Source organism: Eulemur rufifrons, chromosome 2, assembly GCF_041146395.1.
Source record: "Eulemur rufifrons isolate Redbay chromosome 2, OSU_ERuf_1, whole genome shotgun sequence".
Lineage (NCBI taxonomy): Eukaryota > Metazoa > Chordata > Mammalia > Primates > Lemuridae > Eulemur > Eulemur rufifrons.
In genome coordinates, this window is record NC_090984.1 from 42,944,529 (window position 1) to 42,965,211 (window position 20,683).

At 41.0% G+C, this 20,683-nt stretch overlaps 1 protein-coding gene across 2 annotated transcripts in view; it reads right to left on the reverse strand.

The window, feature by feature from the left end:
- The window catches only part of SLC27A2 (solute carrier family 27 member 2), a 39,407-nt gene that overhangs the window by 10,501 nt on the left and 8,223 nt on the right, over positions 1-20,683 (reverse strand). The window contains exons 2-5 of one of the 2 annotated variants that reach the window (XM_069483856.1): positions 16,745-16,954; positions 13,068-13,226; positions 11,982-12,106; positions 1,429-1,623 (exon numbers count right to left, since the gene is read on the reverse strand). In XM_069483856.1, the coding sequence (XP_069339957.1) occupies positions 1,429-1,623; positions 11,982-12,106; positions 13,068-13,226; positions 16,745-16,954 (689 nt within the window). The remainder of the gene's footprint in view (positions 1-1,428; positions 1,624-11,981; positions 12,107-13,067; positions 13,227-16,744; positions 16,955-20,683) is intronic. The other variant, XM_069483863.1, reaches the window with a different exon arrangement.

The window sequence follows — 20,683 nt, forward strand, 5'->3', positions numbered from 1 at the left end:
AAGCAAAGAACTAGTAACACACACTACCAGCTGACCCTCTCAGTGGGGGAGTAGGAAATGGAGTCTGTCTGGAGCAATGCTGCCCAGTGGAGTTTTCTGCGATGATGGAAATGTTCTACATTTGCACTGCTCAACATGCCAGTCACTAACCACAAGTGGCTAGTGTGACTAAGGAACTGAATTTAAACTTTTATTCACATAGTTTAAAATAGCCACATGTAGCTAGTAGCTAGTGTTTGGACAGTGCAGGTCTGGAGGGCAGTGGAGGGACCTCTGTAGCGTAGGTTTGGCTGTCATCGTCAGAGAAATTCCTTAGACTGAGGAACATCTTGAGATCAGGCTAGAATATAAGAAATGGAATGACAATTATCATTACACCTAACAATTATCCAAGGCTGTTATATGACAGGCACTGGGCTACAGCCTCTAAGGGCTTTTTCATAAAGTTATTTAATTTAATCCTTTCAACAATCCCTTTCTCTTCTAGAGTGTAGGCTAGACACTGGCCTCAATATTTTCTCTTTTTGTCTCTGTTTTACAGATGATGAAATTGAGGCCTAAGGAACACAAGTTACTTGCCCAAGGTCACTCAGCTAGTATGTGGAGGTGCTGAGATTTGCTCTCCAGAGCCAGGGCTCTTGTGCACACTGATTTCAGTCCTCTGTACTCTGCTGGCTGTCCCTGAGGACATAGGTTGCCTGGGAGTTCCAGTGTGGCTGTTCCATGACCAGGCAGGATGAGCTGCCCAGAGACCACAGTGACTTGTCATGTCAATGGAGGCTCAGCATTTGCTCAATACTCCTGGAATTTTGCAGAATAGTTCATTATCTGGAATACTGACTGCCTGAGCACACAAATACAACAGATTGTCCAGAGACCTCAAGCAATATAATGACAGGGAAGAGACTCCTATGTGAGCTGGCTTAAATATAAGAAATATCTTTCTGGTGGAATTATTAGGTAAACATGAATGTTCAGCAGATCCTAGAACTGGGATGCCCGGGGGCCCCACCTCAGAACAACTGAATCCCCTGGGGCCCTGCATCTATGCATATAAAAAGCTTCCCAGGTGATTGTGATGCACAGCACAATTAAAGGGAAATACACTTTACGGTGTGCCATAAACTTAGGGAACTTGTAACCTTCAGGTGTTTTATCATGTACAAGTATAAATGGCAACAGAAAGACTTCATATAAATTGCAGATGTCAAAGGCACCAAGCATTGTTATTAGTAGAAACTGAGATGTTTTTAATTGGAGGATCCTGATTTTTTGAGGTCATTGTCACGGAGAGTGAGGAAAACCTCTTGGTGATACGGATGGGACATATCTCTGATGCTGCCTGAGTTCTGATAATGACATACCTTTTAAGAAATCTCTGCATTCTGAAAACCAGCTACCTATGCTCTCATTTTTCAATGTACTTACTCTCTGTAGGTAGTTGACTCTTCCAATAGCACCTATTTTTCTCGTGTAATTCAAAAATCCAATATTGCCTTCAGTGGCAGCATAGAACTCGTAAATGTGAACATCCCCAAACCTCTTGATGAATTGCCTCCACACATCTGCTCGTAAGCCATTGCCCACCGCCATTCTCACTTTATGGTCGCGATCGTTCGGTTTCTGTGGCAGGGGGAGAAGAATGGACCAACCTGAAACATCTCTGGAGCCTGAACTTATATATTAATACTTGTCTTTATTTTTTACATGTTTAATTTATATTAACAGTTGCCTTTATTTTACTACATACATATGTTGGTTACAAATTCCCCTCAGTGCCTGACTTTCCTGCCACCCGAACACATTGTCCCCTCTCCCTCTAACACAAGGAGTATGGTCTGACAGGTGGAACTCTGAGTTCATCACCAAAAAGCTTGGATTTTCCCATTTTGATTTTTAAGGAGCAAGGTGAGAAAATCTGACAGAACCAGGTGATGCCAACATCTAATCCATATCCAATCTAAAGTTACAATAATGCATTAATAGTTTTCTTGATGGGGCTGGTGAGTATCAGAGAATTTCCAGAAAGGAGGAGCCAACATGGGAAAGGTCTGTCAGAGATGGACACAATCTGCTTCTAGGAGGACCCTGGGCAGCGTCTCTCATGCTGAGCCAATGATTTTCACTTGATAATGGAGAAGAAAACTGGGAACACAGGCCAAAGGGGGGTGGGGGGAGGGAGAGAGAGAGAGACAGAGAGGGAAGGAGGGAGGGGAGGACCACTTCTTTCTTTCTTCTTGTTTTTTTTTTTTTTTTTTTTTTTTTTTGAGACAGGTCTCACTATGTTGCAGAGGCTGTCTTAAACTCCTGATCTTCCCACCTCTTCCTACCTCACCCATCTGGTAGTATAGGCCCTGCGCCAGCCTGAGAACCATTGTCTACAAAGTCATTAAAAAGCACTAATGTCTGCCCCGGTGCGGGGGCTCACGCTTGTAATCCTAGCACTCTGGGAGGCTGAGGCGGGAGGATCACTCGACGTCAGGAGTTCGAGACCAGCTCTGAGCAAGAGTGAGACCCCCGTCTCTACTAAAAATAGAAAGAAATTAGCTGGACAACTAAAATTATGTAAAAAATTAGCTGGGCATGGTGGCACATGCCTGTAGTCCCAGCCTAGCTTGAGCCCAGGAGTTTGAGGTTGCTGTGAGTTACGCTGACCCCACGGCACTCTAGCCTGAGCAACAGAGCGAGACTCTATCTCAAACAAAAAGAAAAAAATAATAATGTCCCGGCCTCGAGGGACTAGAGAGAAGAATCTTGATATGCCCTCATTTAACAAGGAGACCCAGTGGTCGCAAGACCAGTTAGAGCTGAACTAAGGCAAAAAAACTGGCCTCATGGGTTGGGAAGGGGAAGAGGAGGAGGAAGCTGGCTCCCAGTGGCCTCAGGTGGCCAGGGTGGAATATGCTTTGCTATAAATAAAAATCACAAAGGAAAATCTGTTTGGGGCATAATGACTGAAAGGCATCTCTCCTGGGTCAGCACGAGAGGTGGGGCTTGGACCAGGCCATCTTCCATTCAACCAAACTCATTTACAAGGCCCCCATGGATATGTCCAAACCAATGGTGGTTTCAACGATATTTTATATTAATCAGGCAATTTATGTCCCCTTAGGAAATCACAGCCTGGCAGGAGAGACAGGTAAATAAATAGGTATAATTTTATCGGGCAAATTCTGTTACTCTATGACCTTTATTCTAACGGAGAACAGAATGAAATGGGGTAAAAGGGCTACAGTCACCAGGGCTCTCCTCTCAGATCACATGTGAATTTCTTTGATCCAACAGCAACTGCTTAAATTAGAGCATTTTCTACATTATTTCCTACACTGTGAAATCACTGTGGAGTGATTTGGGAATGACAGCTCCTGTTGGAAAAGAACTGTTTGAAGCCAGAAGCTGGCAGTTCTCTATAAGGAGGAGGGCCTTTGCATGGCAGTTTAAAACCACAGAGCAATAAACTCTGAATTGGTTTCCACGCAGGAGCAGATAAGGGGCCAGTGAGGCGGCAACTATACATTTCATTTTTAAGTAGCTTGTTGGCCAAACTGAGGTGGCGAAGCTCTTTCAGGAGTCCTACCCAGAGGGCAGACACTGGCCACTGGCACAAACGGGACCTTTGAGCCATCTTTCTGAGCAGGAGATGTGTAGAGAGACCGGGGCCGAATGCCAGTGGCTCTTAACCAGGGAGTCTGCAAGAGTCACCCGAGAAACCTTTTGAACCTGCATGAGCCCTAGACATTTCCCCTGGGTAGGAATCTATCCTCTTAATCAGCTCCCTTGATTCACAGGTCAGCAAATCTATTCCCCTTTGGAATTACCAAGTACCTATAAGTAGGGAGACCGTATTCTAGGGTGCCAGGGTGAGTCCTGGCTATGCCTGTTGTCCTGGCATGCTTATCACCTCGCATTACCTTTCGCCCTCAGGTGTCCCCATGTGGATGATAAGCTGTAGTGTTATCCTGCCCGTGAGGCACTATTCTCCTCAGTAATGACTGTCAGTTTTCAGAGACCACCCCTGCCCCCTCCACCCCCACTGGCCCTCCAAGAATAGTAAAATAATACAAATATCTGAAGAATACTTACTTTCGCTTAAAAATAATCATCTGACCTGAGTGCTGACCTGCTCCCAGGCCAGCACAAGAAGCTCTGAAGCAGCATTCCTGTATGTAAACCCAAGACCTTCCTTATCCCACGTGCAGCCCACGATCAACCCTCCTTCTGCCCACTTACTTTATTTCCTTGTCTAATGGGGGGTGAACACCTGTCTCCCTCATTAGATGGTAAACTCCTTTGAGGCCAGCTAGACCTCTATATCATCCCCAGTGCTTGGATCCATGTTTTGCATGTAGCATAACCCCTGAAGTAAAATAAATAACCCCCACCAAGAAACCCTCAATTTTCCCACTCAACAGCTAGTGGGGACATCAGCACACAGGCAGGGCTTAGGGTGCTGGAGGTCGCAGATGCTCTGGGTGTGTGAGAAGCTGGCCAGCCTCACAGGTGCAGCTGTCACCTGTGGGTGGCAGGTAGCTGGGCTCCTAATCACAACACCATGGGCTCAGTTTTCACCATACAACTGAGGGATCTTGTTACACCAGCAAAAGGGATTAGAGCCCTGGGCTGGAAATGTTTACGCACACAAATGGGAGACCCTGGAGCCTTCTAAGATGTCTGGTTCCCAACTAAGCTTTTGTTCACCCGTGGCTGAAAGTAGAATAAGACTCGAGTTTTCCTTTCCCATAGGGAAAACAGTGTTTCTCCATCACCAAAGCTACTCCTCAGAGGAACTGATTTTTAGGTCAAGGGTCACCTGCTCATTTTCTTTAACAAGGATATAACCTTCTCCTCCACATTTGAGCTAAGGTGTGACATGCAAACACACCTGGGGGACTTAAATCCGCACTAGGATTAAATGACCGATGAGGAATGAGAGGTCAGGGTGTCCAGGGAGGAATGTAGGGTGCCAGGCACTTAAGCAGAAAGCTTCCACAGAGGATTTCTCCATGCATCAGGCATTTGGTCTGTGTTATCTTAAGTTTCTAAAGAACCCTAACAAAATGTGATAGCTAATAAAGTATTTGCCTTATATTACAATTGAGGAAATAGAGGCTTGGGAAGCTTAAAATAATGTGCCCAAGATCACAAAGGTAGCAAATATAATAGTTGCTCCAAAATTCAAGTCCAAATCTATGTGACTTCAGAGCTCTTTTCCTTAATTAAAAAAAAAAAAAAAAAAAGCAAAAAAGAGAGAGTTGACACACATACATAAATTAAGAGTCAAATAGTACTGAAAGGCTCTTAAATGCTGTGTTCATTTCACTTGTCTGTCCCCACCTTTGTCTCAGCTTGCCACACAGAGGCGGACACTTTTAACTCTAGTAGCTGTTTCTTCTGATCTTCGTATTTCTAAGTGAAATGCTTATTCTGTTATCTCTTGATTCAACAATGTTAGATTTCTTATTGTGTTAGGTGAGGATTAAGCTCTCTCTCATTTTTCCAGTATCACAGTTTTTGGTTACGTCAATATTCAGAGCTCACATTATTTTGCCCATGATACACCACCTACGAGCCAAGTAATATACTATGAACAAATTCTTGCACACACTTTTTTTTCCCCTGGAATTAATTGTTTCCCTGCCCATTTGCTTTATTTTCTTTGTGTCTATTTGTTAAGTCTTTTCTTACCTTCCAATAGCCTCTAAATAAAATCTTCCTCATAGTGAACTCTATCAGATGATATAATTTCTTTTTTCTCCATTATGTTTCTTTCTTTCTGTCCCAACCTGGACTAGTTTCTTGCTAGGCCTGAAGATTCCCTTTGTCTCTCTTTCCTGGATCCTGTGTCTTCCTCTCTTTTTTCACTCTCTTGTTTTGGATGGAACATTTTCTCTAGTAACTTCCTGAAGGGAAATATATGAGACGTAAGTTTTTTTTTTTTTTTTGAGAATTTGAATGTCTGAAAATATTCTTATTGTACACCTGATTGATAATTTGGCTGGATATATAATTCTAGATGGGAAATTTTGAAAGTGCCACTGTGTTCTGCAGCTTGCGGTGCTGCTATTGACAAGTCAAATGTCATTCTTATAGAATCATCTCTCTTTCTCTTTTTTTGGTAGTCTTAAATTCCATCATGGCGTAATTTTTTTTCCTCCATTAATTTTACTAGGAACTCCATTGGTCCTTATCATCTGTCCTTCAGTCCTGGGATGTTTTCTTTCGTTCTTTCTTTCTTTTTTTTTTTTGAGACACAGTCTCACTCTGTTGCCTGGGCTAGAGTGCTGTGGCGTCAGCCTCACTCACAGCAACCTCAAACTCCTGGGCTCAAGAGATCCTCTTGCCTCAGCCGAGTAGTTGGGACTACAGATATGCGCCACCATGCCTGGCTAACTTTTTCTATATATTTTTAGTTGTCCAGCTAATTTCTTTCTATTTTTTTAGTAGAGACAGGGTCTCGCTCTTGCTCAGGCTGGTCTTGAACTCCTGAGCTCAAATGATCCTCCCGCCTCAGCCTCCCAGAGTGCTAGGATTACAGGCGTGAGCCACCACGCCCGGCCAGTCCTGGGATGTTTTCTTGTATTATTTCTTTGATAATTTCCTCCTCTCCATTTTCTCTATTTTCTTTTCCTATAAAACATATATTGGACCGCTTTAGTTGATCTCTAATTTTCTTATCTAGTCCCTCCCAATGTCCATCAATCTATCTTTTTGTTAAACTTTCTTTTTTTTTTTTTTTGAGACAGAGTCTCACTTTGTTGCCCAGGCTAGAGTGAGTGCTGTGGCGTCAGCCTAGCTCACAGCAACCTCAAACTCCTGGACTCAAGCGATCCTCCTGCCTCAGCCTCCCGAGTAGCTGGGACTACAGGCATGCGCCACTATGCCCGGCTAATTTTTCTATATATATATTTTTAGTTGTCCATATAATTTCTTTCTATTTTTAGTAGAGACGGGGTCTCGCTCTTGCTCAGGCTGATCTCGAACTCCTGACCTTGAGCGATCCACCCGCCTCGGCCTCCCAGAGTGCTAGGATTACAGGCACGAGCCACCGTGCCCGGCCTGTTAAACTTTCTGTAAGATTTCTCAGTTTTATCTTTCAATCTTTCTATGAATTACAGATTTTTAAAAATTTTCAGGTCTTATGCATTTTATTTTTTGTAAAACACCTCTCTTGTTTTATATAGTATCTTCTTTAATCTTTCCAGGGATATTAATTATAGGTTTTTGGAGGTTTTTCTCCTGTTCTTTGAATTGATGTTTCTTATTTTCTTTTGATGATCCCTCCTGTTGGAGGTTTTCCTCAGGTGCCTGGTGATCCTTGATGTCTGTTCCTATTCAATAATAAAGCCACAAAAAGATGTCTGAGCAGTCCTGTGTGTAGCAGGGGCTACTGCCAGGTGGGCTGCACCGTTGGGTGATGAGGCAGTAAGCCAATGTCTGATTTCCTTTCTGGAAAAGTTAGGTCTTCCTAAGAATGACCCTATTTTATTCTCCTGCCTGCAAGCATAAACTCAGTACTGGAGTCCCAAAAGCTGTGCAGGGGAGAGGAGCTGGGGTTCTCCCTGGCCAGTATGTAGATATTTACTCAATCTCTGTTTCTAGTGTCTCACCCCTGCCTTTCTCCATTCTTGGGGTCCTTGAGGTCAAAGCTTCTTTAGTTCTCCTCCAGAGAATAAACTTCCTGTTGCCTGTGGGGTGAGGGAGAGGAACAGCAGGTCTAGCTACTCCTCAGACAGATTTTCAAACAATCTTGTTTTCAAGTCTGACACCTCATCTTGCCCTTAGTTGAGTATTCAGTGCCTTCAATTTCTCAGCATTCAGGAAGTCAACTGGCTTCCTTCTTCTTGGCCCTGCTTCTTAAGTTTCACCTTCCTTAGCCCTTCTAGGTCATCTTCATTGCTCAGCTTTCTTTACTATGTAGTTCGTGGTTGTAATGTCTCTTCGTTTCTTAGATGATGGAGCTTTCCTTGTCTTCCTTGTTTTTGGGTGACTTCTAAGAGTTGAAAGGGCAGGAGGTCTTTACCACCTTAGGAAAACTCTAGACTTAATAACTAACATGTTACAACTTCTGCCTGGAAGAGGGCCCACCTGTCTGCTTTACAGAAGAGGCCTGTCTCCTTCCAGTGTATTTTCCCCACTGCAGCCATTGACCATTTAGCCAATGGTTTAAAAATGCCACCTGTCACATCACTCTCACACTTCAGGTCCTTTAGTCGTGATGTGTCCTGTTCACATTTAAGTCTCAGCATAAAGCCCTTGCCATGTGGCCCTGCCAATAAGTCTCACCTTCTGCCACAGTGCTTATGGCTCCCAGTGTGCCAGGTGACTTTGTTCCAGTGCACACATCCTGTTCCAGCTAGCCAGAAGCCCTTCTTCACTTGCCTGGCTGGAGAACTCCGCAGTCTTCAAAACTTACCTTCTTTGGCAAACCTTCCTGATCCTATGCTCCTTCCCTCTTTCTCCTCGCCTGTCCCCCATGTCAACCCCCAGTCAAATTTGTCACTCTCCACCCTATGCTGCTTCACACCCATCATTCTCTTTTCTACCAGCCTGAAAGTGATGCAGAGATGGAAATTTTAGGCGGGGAGGGACCACAGAGATTATTGAATTTCAAAGGGAAGACCGGAAACATTAGGGAGGTAAGTAGAGTCTATTCAGCCCTTTCAGGGTTCTGGTCTATCTTATTTCCCCTTGCAAATGCCAGGACTTTTATGTGTGGTCCCTGGAACTCTCTTCTAGTTCCCTCTCCTCCTCCTCCCACTCTGGTCACACTCTCAGCAGGCAGCATAAAGCCTCCTTTAGTCCCCGTGCTATAGGAAAGAAACTCTCAGCTTTAGGAATATCTTGCTCCAACAAGTAAGTTTTCCTAAATGACATTGTTTTTTAGGTAACTACACAAACAAAATAGGAGCTGACAACTGCACACTGCCAGAAATGAACCAGAATGTTCTTTCATTATAAACAGGTGCTCTGAAAGCAAAGGCTCAAATACAACATGGGATGACAGGCAAAATGGATAAAGAATATTCACCATAATACTGTAAAAATCACCTAAGTCAATAGCTTTGCTATCCAACCCCCCACTCACCCTCAGATGAGAGTGATGAACTAATTTGAATATCTTTTCTTATTTCTTCCTTTGTGTATGGGGGGCAGAATTTTCATTGATTCATTCGATAAATATGTATGGGGCACCTACTATGAGTGACATACTGTTAGGCATAGAAAATAATGATATAATGATAATGATAAGAATGGCTACCATTTGTTGAGCATTTACTAAGTGCCAGGTATTTTGCTATGTACTTTACATACATCATCTCATATTGTCTTCATAGACCCCCTGTGAGGTAGATCTGTCATTTCCCCTGTTGGCTGATGGGAAGCTGAGATTTAGAGAGGTTAACTCTTCTGCTCAAATGGCAGAGTTAGGATTCAGGCTTATTGACTCCTGAGTCCTGGCTCATAAGCACTGCTTTAAGTACCTGGAGCCAAACGTGAACCACTGGCTGGGAGCACTCCTTCACTGTCCTCTGCCCTACCAAAGCAGCTACTGAACACGGTTAAGAACAGGGAGGAGAAGCATAGTGGCCTCTGCCTCCCAACACTGGCCCCGGATCCTCTTGGGGAGCTGTGACATGTCTATGGATGGGCGACAGCTGCTTCAGCTGCGTGGCTAAGGCAGAAGTTGCTTCCCTGAGATCCAGTGCTTGGGGGCTGTGGGTGGTGTTCACCCCTCCAGGGACAGCTCATTCTTCTAGGCAGGTCTAAGGGTGAGAAACCTCCTGATTACATTGATCCAGAGCCTTCCACCATTCACTCTGGTTTTTATCCACTTTTCTATGAAAAGTCCTTTTGCTATAATCTTTATTTAAGCTCCATAGAATCTGGGCTTCCTATGATGACCTATGATTAAAAAAAAAAAATCTTTAACTGGAGGATTTTTGGAGATAATTTTGATCATTTATTACAATTCTTATAAGTATTTTCCAGACAGAAGTCAGGGGCGGGGAAGCAATGGCAAACAGGAACTCCAGATCTATTTCTAGATTAGGGGTCACTGTGACTGTATACCAAATCATAGTGTATTTTGAAGGTGTAGAACCCCAAACTGTCTTTGTTTTCCAGCATTTGAGATAACATTACAAAAAAGGTAGAAGAGAGTATGTGTGTGTGTGTGCTTGTGTGAGCCTGAAGACAGCTATACCCAAACATGTTTATTTTCCTCCAGTCCAAAGGAGGCTCCCTTTAGACCTAATAGAAGCAACACACACTCCCCAAGGAGACTTCTAACTGATGAGGGGGTGCCTTTAAGGTAGAGAAGAAAAGCCAAGCGGAAGGGCCCCATATGGATTTCTGGGTTTTAATAGAGAGGCACGCAACCTTGAGGACCAGGTGGAATACTAATATAAAAAAAATTCAATAATGACATTAACAGAAACGGCTGTGGAAAAGGTCCCAACCCAGCTCACGTAAAATTATGTCCCTCATGAATCTGTTGAATCTGCCAAAAAATCAGAATAATATGTGCTAAGCCTGAACATTTTGGGGGAAATATATTACCTCCCTCAACTCAATTACACATTTTTCAGGGGCAAGAAATGAGAGGTTCATTCATCAAAATTTGCAGATGCCTATGGTGCGCCAGTTACAGGTCTTGGTGCTGCCGATCGGGCAGCGGACAGAGCCCCTGTTTGTATGAGACTTGCGTTTAAGGGGGTGGGGCGGATAGTCATCACATACACCTGTACTGTGTCAGGAGTGACAAGTTCCAAGAAAAGCAGTGACGGGGGGATAGCAAAGGGCAGGTGGCATGTTTGATAATTAGCAGGAGGAGTCTCTAACGAGGCGGCATCTGGGCCAAGACTGAGTGAAATGAGGGGAGAGAGTCCTGGGGAAAGAGCGTCTTACACTTCTCTCTATGGTACACAGCAGCCAGTACATAAGTTGAACAAAATTGCGTATCAGTAGCAATTTATCAACGTAGTGATCCTTTGAGTTTGTTTTGTGTTGATTGAATGGATTAAAAGGAATTAGAATCTGGTGAGTTTACTACATTACCTAGTTCAGTGGTTCTCAACTAGGGTAGAATGTGCCTGACAAGGGACATTTGGCAATGTCTGGAGACATTTTGATCACCATGACCTGGGGAGGGGGAAGATTACTGCTGGCATCTTGTGGGTAAAGGCCAAAGATGCTGCCAAGCATTCTACAATGCACAGAATAAGTCCATACGGCAAAGAATTAACGAGCCCAAAATGACAGCAATGCCAATATTGAGAAATCCTGATCTGGTACCAAAGCCAGCCACCAGATCGTTGATGAGCTCTTGAGAACCCTATCAAGATAGCTGGACATCTGCAAACAGGGCAGATCCATGGCCCTTGGAGTTACCTTGGGGTGTCTGTTCCCAGCTTGGTGACAGACTTGGTTGGTTAATTTCAAAGTCACATGGGGACTTATTCATTAAAGAACATAAGTTTCCTGCACGCTTTTAATATAAGAGAGGCCAAGAAGACAAGACGCGGTCCCTGCCATCAAAGATGCTGCAGCCTGGGGATGTGAGGCATGAAGACAAACACCTGCAATGTGGCAAGGGCTGGAAGAGGGTAGAAATAAAATGATGTACCGGAAAGGGGTAATGACTTTTGTTGGAGTGACCCAAATAAATTTAACATATGAGGTATCATTTGCACTGGGCTTGATGATGGGTTTTAGTAAACAGAGAGGGAAATGGAAGTTATATTAGGTAGAAAGTCAGATGTAAAAAAGGTAAAAACGCAGGGAATAATAATAATAACTGCCATTTAGTAAGCCCCCTCTATGGAGCAGATGTAGTGCCAAGCACTTTATCATGATAAACAATTGTAATCTAAACTCAAAGCTGATATACATAAATCTGCTGAAGGCTGGCATCATCCAAAGTGACTTGAATTTCCATCTTATCCATTTCAAAATGATATTAAAATATGGAAAGTGTTTACCTGGGGTGAGTTGCATAAATACCGAAGCAGTTCACCAATATACTGAATGACAGTGGCATTGTATTTTCTGCAGTCATCCCAAAATTGGCTGGCTGAGAATTTAGCCCTCAAGGCAACAGTAGCACCTACAGAGAAAGCATAGAGGGTGTCAATAAAGAAATGATACAGTTGGGAAGTTAGCAGGTGATGGCTAAGGAGTGCGAGGTTGTCTTCTGGGTTAATTAAAATGTTCTAAATTTGATTATTATGATGGTTGCACAGTCCTGTGAACACACCAAAAGCCATTTAATTGTACACTTTAAGTGAATTAATTGAATTATATCTCAATAAAGTTGTTTTAAAAAAAAGCTACAAAAACTCCCCCAATTACATTTCTCATCTTTGAAAGGCAGAAATTTAAAAAATAAATTACATTCACAAACAAGTATTGAATACCTATTATATTCAATGCAAAAAAATGAGTAAGGCATTGTTTTGTCCTACAAGGGCTTCCAACCTACGGAGAAGACACAAAAAAGTCATTCTAATAAAAGTCAGCTTGCAGTAAGAGGTTCAAATGAGGCACTAAGGAGGAGAGAGAGAGAGAGAAAGAGGGATATTAATTCTGCTTGGAGGCAAGGGCTGAGAAAGGGTAGAAATAAAATGATGTAGTGGAAAGGGGTAATGACTTTTGTTGGAGTGACCCAAATAAATTTAACATATGAGGTATCAGTTGCACTGGGCTTTGACAATGGGTTTTAGTAAACAGAGAAGGAAATGGAAGTTATATTAGGAAGAGGGAGGATCTGAGTTCAGCCTTGAAAAATGCATATGGAGAGAGATAAAGACCTAAAATATTTTAAAGAAGTTTCATTCTTGAGATACTGAACAGTTATATCATTATATTATTAGATAAGCAGGGTGAGAAAATGTAAGTTATTTTAGATACTTGCTTGCAATGTGTAAGCCAAATACCTTTGTTATTAATGCAAACTTAAACTCTTTTCCTAGCAGACAGGAAAGTAGCTAAATTTTATATTACTTTTCCCTGTGAGTAGATGTGAACGTGCACTGGCCTCTGAAGCCTTGTTGAGAGAAAACGCTTACCAGTCATGATACATCCATGTATGCCAACCAGAAGTGCAGCACTATGGTATATGGGAAGAGTGACATACATGACATCATCTTTCTTCAACCCGGCTGCTAGAGTAATGCCGGTTGCGATCCATATGCGGTAATGATTGATCATGGCAGCTTTGGGGAGACCTTTGCAAAGATACAAGAGAAGGCATGAGTGAACCAAGGTTGGCCATTTACAGTTTGCGGGGGAGATCTAGCTTAGGAAGCTTCATCTTCCTGTGCTTAGAGAGTTGCATAGGGAAGGGTCATGACCGGTTAGACCAGGAGTTGGCAAATTTTTCCTATAAAAGACCAAAAGGTAAATGTTTTAGGCTTTGTGGGTCATACAGTCTCTGTTGCAATGACTCAACTCTGTTTTGTGGCTGAAAGCAGCCATACACATACATAAAGGAAGGAGTGTGGCTATGTTTTATTTACAAAAATAGGTAGGAGACTATATTTGGCCCACAGGCTATAGTTTGTTGACTCGTGAGTTAGAAATTATTACAGTGATAATCTGAAAAGGAAGAGAAAGGAATGAACATCTACTGAATTTCTGTCCTGTGTCTATCATTTTTTAAGACACTTTCAAAATTTCATTTAATTTTCATAACAAATTTATGAAACATATAATTATATTCTCCAATCCACAGATGAGAAGGCTGATATGCAGACAGATTAAACCCATTCAATCACCTTCCCTCATAACCACTTTTATTAATTTCTTATGTACTATTCTAGAGTTTCTTTATACAAATACAACCACATGTGAACATTTGCTCATATGCTCTTGCCTTTTCCATTACAAAAATATACACACTATTCTGCATGGTTTTTTTTTCCTCTTACCACTTAACAATGTTTCTTGGGGACCTGTCTGTGTTTGTACATGGAGATTTGCCTCACTTATTCATTTATTTATTCTCTTTCTCTCAGCTGCCCAAAGTCCTTTGTATGAGTGTATTATACTTTATTTACACTATTTGCTATTACAAATGATGTTGTGGTGAATAACTTTGTCCATACGGCAGTTCACCTAGGAATGCCACTACGTCTCTTGCATAAATTCACTGAAGTGAGATTGTGGGTCAAAAGGTATGTCTTTGTAATTTAGACAGATAACTGCCACATTGCCAGTCATAAGGCCTGTCTCCATTTACTTTCCTGTCAGCAATACTTACGTTTGCCTGCTTCCTCATAGCCTTGCCAACCTGTGCTCTCAAATGTTGGGATGTATGCCAATTTAAAAGGTGAAAAATGGTACCTCTGTATAGTTTTATGCATTTGCATTTTCTTAACCAGAATTTACATACGTGTTTGTAAGACTTTCTACTGCAAGTGTATACTGACATTATTTTCCATGGCAGATCAGTTCAGTTGGGTAGGGCGTGAAGTCATGCCAAGGTGAGCTAAGAGTTTAAGACCTGAGTGGGTAAGTAGGCTTTGTGAAGAGGAAGGCAGATCTCTGTAGACTCACATTTTTCAATACTTGATGGTACCCTTTGCCAGATATTGCCCAAATAGAAGCAATTTGTTATAAAGCAAAGAACGATGGCCAGCAAACTACCATCATTGTAAACACAATTCAAAATTCATTTTCTTTGACAGTGGGCCACTGGCATTGTTAGTATTAATGCCCCATTCTACACTAATATTAAGAAATAGAAGAAAGCATCCATGTATCCATCATGGAAAATAATTATTCGAATAGTGAATGCTCTGAATTACATTTTTCAAAAAGAAATGCCCATCTTTGTAGCTTTGAAACACTTCTAGAACTTTCCTAAATTAAGATCTTGTATTAATGAAGATATAAGAATATTTGGTAACTATTGTATAATTTTGTACGAATGATTTCCTTTGAGGAACAGGAAAAACATTTTGTTCTCCAGTTACTTAAATGAGCTTTTAAAATTAATATTTATAAGAGTAACTTGGCAAATATTTTATTCAGAGAAAAGGGAAAAAATAAAATAAACATCAATCTAGTTGTCTTCTAGTTAAATATAAATTCTGAATTATGAGATTAAATCAGAGTGTTCATTCTTTTTTCCTCCCTAAAATGGGTTTTATATTTGATTGCCAAAACATGCATTATAAAGAAGTTCCGTACTTGTCTATCCAGTATTAAAACTAGAAGTGTCCATCGCTAACAAAGGGCTCACTTTATCTGAATTGTTTCCCAAATCAAAGTTTACAATATAATTTTACCATTCTAGTAAGAAATGAGGATAAAAGTTCCATATATTAATATTAAGGTAGTATCTGTATGCAGTGGAAGCAATTGGTGAATTGTGTCTTCCCACCTTCCTGTTGGCATGGCAATATATAACTTTTGACAAACAAAAAAATGATGGACGTTATGCTTTCGGCACCAGCTTTAATGTCATTCCTCGCTTCTCTTCCTCATTTACTTAAAGAAAATATTTAGCAAAAGTGACTATATGAAGGGAACCTGACATTCAGGTTAAACTCAGGTCCAGGGACTGAGAGATCAGAGGGGTGCTGAGGGCCTATAGGCTGCTGTTGAGATAAAAGGCTCAAAGGAACTTTTAGCCTTATCTGTAATGTTGATTATTTTACAAGGAGAATGTATGTATTACCAGCTTAAATTAAAATTTTAATCAAAAGAGATAAATGACTCATATATTCAATTTCCCAATATTAATAATCAGCATGCTGGGGCTAGCTTCCTGCCCCTCTATAAATATATCCCTCAGGCTTCATATTAATATTATTACATTTTGGCTTTCTCTGGCCGACAATAGGCAGACACTAAATATCTGCTACATGAATAAGCCAGGAGGTATTGGGGCAGACCTGTCAATTATCTGAGCTGTGGAATCTGAGCCTATAAGGTGAAACCTGACACTTCTATTTCTTCTCTTGGGAAGTTCTTAACCTCTCTAAGTGTCGTTTTCTGAATCTGTAAAATGGGAGTAAGAATAGTACCCATCTCAAGAGTGGTGGGAAAATTATATAAACAAATGCTGTAAAGCTCTTTGAAGAATATCTAGTATATACTACCCTTAATATTGTTTGTTCCATTTAGCAGTGTTCCAATAACACTGTTAATTGGCAGTGCTTTTTCAGAGGCTCATAATATAATGGTGCAGCTTATAGTTGAAGGCTACAGATGTGATGAAATACAGTATTTTAGGCCGTATGCTAGAGCCATCCTACATCCACAGCACCAAATAGTGCAAAGTCCATATTGCATGGGAAGATAGTAGTGAAAACATTTATATAAACATAACCCCATTATTGTCCACTGGTCTTCTCCAGTGTTCTATTTACAATTGATTACATATTATATTAGTATATAGACTCTGTATATAATCAAAATACAAGAAGCATTAAAAAAAATTCCAACAACCCATTTAGTGTCAAATCTCATCCATCATCGTAACCATTTTTGTAGTTTTTGGTTAACCTCTTTACCTGTTCTATACTAACTGGGGGAAAATATGAATAGCTTTGAGAAACCCAAATGGGATCGTATGCTATGAAATAAGATCAGTTCCCACAGGCAAAGAGCTAAATCCTCTGAGGTATTAGTTACCTGATAAGTTTTGCCAAAGAAAGAGAAGATTTGAAAAAGTATGCCAACATTTAACTCCTTTAGCATAGGTCCATTTCTTTGCAAATCCTCTCTTTATTTTTACCTGTGGTTCCAGAAGTATAAATGTATAAGGCAGGAGTGGAAAAAGTGACTTCAGACCTCCACGATTCTGGGACAGGTTCAGTTGACGCTTCATCCACTTTGTCTAGCAAAGAGTCAACACCATCCGTGTTAGAAGTTCTGCTCACATAACAGACGGACACACCATCTTTTTTCAGGCTTGGCAATACCTCTTCAATGGCTGCTTGTAGTTCTTAATTTAATAAGAGAAAAAATTCAAACAAACTAAATTAGTCCATTAAAGTTTTGGATAAAGTGTTTCAATAAGCTTTATTGATAATTTTGTTTTCAGCATTTTTTTTTTTTTGCTAAAATGTGTAGACATGACAAGTGATGCTTATAGTTATGTATTTTTAAATGTGAAAGTTGCTACATTTGAAAAAAAAATCACAAGATTCAATATTTGAGAGAAAGTTGGGTTTTGATGGTTTCACAAGCACAGCAGATTGTTGACTGAAATCTGTGTTTCTTATGGCAAGTGCAAACCAGTGGACATATGGGAAAAACCAAGAAACATGACTGTATAACTGATATGTATCTTAAAATACTCCGGAAATGAATTTAGTTATTGCTTATATGTGCCCCACAGGACCAGCAATTAAAATATAAAAAAAAAAGAAAAGAAAATTTTAAGGAAGGAAAAGAGAAATGAAAAAAAGGGAGTCATGTTAACTAATAAAGATGACAGAAGCCAACTTTATATAACAAGTTTTTTTAAACTTCAATATCAAGTAGTTTTCTAGGAAAGTTTAGCTGATCTGAGAAATAAGCTAAATTTTATGAACATATTCTCTGGTCTGAGAAAAAAAGGAATGATTAATTTAGAGCAGTGTTTTTTAACCTGTGGGTCACAATACAGTAGCAGATTGTTAAAATCATTTAAAGTGAGCAACATTTTAAAAAATTAAACTAGAATGAAATAGCAATTTTCAAGCACATCACACACAGTAAGTGGTTAAGCATTGTTTTTCAAAAATTTTGTTTCAGTTATGTGGGTGTGTGGGTACTGAGTCACACACAAATGTATTTCTTACTGGGCTAAGGTCAAAAATTTTAAAGGCACTTACTTAATATTGCAAACTGCATTTGATGTTTGCTACTTGGATTTTTGTGCCCGTTAGCCATAAAATGAGACTGCTTTTAAGCTTACTTGTCTTGAATTGTGATAACTGAAGTGAATATACTTATTCTTATTAGGAAGGTGACTCAATATCCCAGGGAATTACCTTGGGGAGGCTATATCTAATTCATCTTATATGCTTTGTTTATCAGGTGTTTGTGTATGATGTCTCCACCAAGATAAGGAATATCACTGCAGTAGATGCATTAAAAATGTTAAAATTTTTAACCCAAAGACTCATGCACCTGGTAAAAATAAATCAAATGGCACAAAGAGGTTTATAATGAAAATCAGCAAGCCCTTACCACAGTCCTCCTCACATCTAAAGCTGCTGCCTAGAGGCAGCCACTTCCAATTGTTTTAGCTGTTCGTTCTGGCAATCACCCCTCCATCACCAGAAAAGGTGCATTTCCTGCTCCTTCTTGGCCTATCAATTTGAATCCCCACTCCCATTTTACCCTGTCCGCTCCCAACAGTTATTATCTTCACTTTATATTGTCTGGGTTCATAGCATTTACATCTATTCTGAGAATATGATTCTGCCTTCCCAGCGTGGTCTATGGGTTGGCTCTAGAAAACCAATCATCACAATTGACCTGCCTATGGCTTTGTAAATATTATTCACTGCAGAACCAAGTAACACGCTATAATTGTATTTTCTTTTTTGAAAAGTTATCTCTTGGAGTTTCTGGTTGGCTATTATTCCTTAATGTGCTACTGGCCTCAATTCTTTCTTCAACCCTATCAGATTAATTTTTATGGCCCCACCACCTTTGTTCTCCTCCTCTACTGTTTTATTTCTTCTGTTTCCTCTCCAGTCCTTCAGCAACAGTAAAACATTACTGTTGTAGAAACTGGGGTGGTAGCATCTACTCCCTTGCCCGTTGGCTTAGGTCCTCATTATTTCCTACCTAGATTATTGCTCTAGCTTCCTGACCAATCTCCTTGCCTCTAATCTCTTCCGCTTCCAATCTATCAGCTTCACTATTGCCTCACTTCTTGTTGCCACCCCGTTTAAAATCCTTCAGTGGCTGCTCATCCCTTGAGATAGAATCCACTCTCCTCATTTGGGAGGTCCTGAGGTCTTCACATCTCACCCCTGCTGGCCTTTCTGATGTCATCACCTACTATCTACCTCTTGCCTCATTCCTCTAACTGCACCGATCTATTAATATGAGAAATCTCTGAATGTAATTGTATGCTTACATCTCATCACCTTTGTCCAGGTAGTCTCATCTGCTTGGAATAGCCTCCCACTCCCTGGTCACCAGGAAAACTTCTGCTTATCCTTCAAGACTCAGCCTAGGGGACACCTCCCTTCTGTCAACTTCCTTCCCTCTGCAAAGTTAGCTGCTCCCTTCTCCGGCTCCCACAGGAGCCTACAGATAGTCTTATCGAGGTATTTAGTACACAGTATGCCATGGTTCAATTTTTTTTCTCCTCTATTAGTGAAATCTTTGAGAGTAAGGGATCATAACTGAATCACCTGTGCACTCCCAACACTAGACTAAAATGCTCAATAAATGCCTATGAGTGAAAGAATCTGCACAAAGTATTATATGAGTGTGGAAGAGACAGAGGAATAAGCTAAAGCTGTTGATTTAAAGGATTCATATCTTACAATACTGTGAGTTGATAAACCTTTAAAAAATAGAAAGTAAAATAATTTCTGTGACACAGGTATGCCTTACATACAAGTAAGGGCCCAGAGAGGTAAATTAAAAAACTACTACTGCTACTTAAAGAATGAAGAAATCTGTTTCTTCCTTCCTCCCGCCAAGACTTAGGCTATAGAGTCCAACAATCTGTTCATAAGCTACCTGGACTCATTCTTCTTCCCTCCCAACATTAATTCAACATCTATTTAAACAGTGCTCCCTATGTGCCAGTCAGGGTTCTGAGCACTGGAAACAACAGTGAGCAAAACAGACACTGTCCCTATGTTCCTAGAGCCTAGGTCTAATGGGGAGGAAACAAACAAACAAAAAATCAATTAAAATAAGGCGATGCAAGTGTCACAAAAGGGGAAGGAGGAGATGTTTTGAGAGCACATGGGGGGTGCCCAAAGACAACCCAGAGGAAGTGCCATCTAAACCGAGACGTGAAAGATGAGCAGGACTTGGCGAGAGGAAGATCAACCGACACGGACTGAGCCTGTGTCTGGCAGTGGGAACCGCTCGTGCAAAGCCCAGAGACAACACGGTGTGGTGCCAACATGACTAAAAGAGGCTAAGCTGACTGGAAGGAGGAGTGAGAGGACAATAAGGTTGGGAGAGTAGGTAGAGACAAGGTCTCAGAGGGCCTGGCTTAAGTCAGGCAAGCGGACTGCAGGGGGCAAGGCCAGAGGTGGGGAGATCAGCTGGTAGATGACACTTGTCTACACTACGGTAGCAGCGGTGGGTGGAGAGAAGTGGATGCACCTAAGAGATATTTGGGAGGTAGAATAGATAGGACTTGGTAACAGTCTTATTTTTTTTTTCCACCTGCAGTAACACTTAGGTAACAGTCTTAACAAAAGGAAAATGGTAGGTCAAAAGGGACTTTAAGTTTTTCTGAACTTTTAAATGTACCCAGGTATTTGTTATGTATTTAAAATTAATAACAGTAATAATAAAAATAAAAGGCAATGTAATTAAGCAGGTGTCATGCTTGATTATGGTTCAAGCAACTTAGCATCATGTGTATTTCATTCATGTTCCCAGTTGGTCCTCTGCAGTCATTTAGTTTGTGATCCCTGACCTTTTACAAACATCATCGCATCCGAGGGAAGGCCACTGCCCCTGCCCAACACAATTTCCTCTA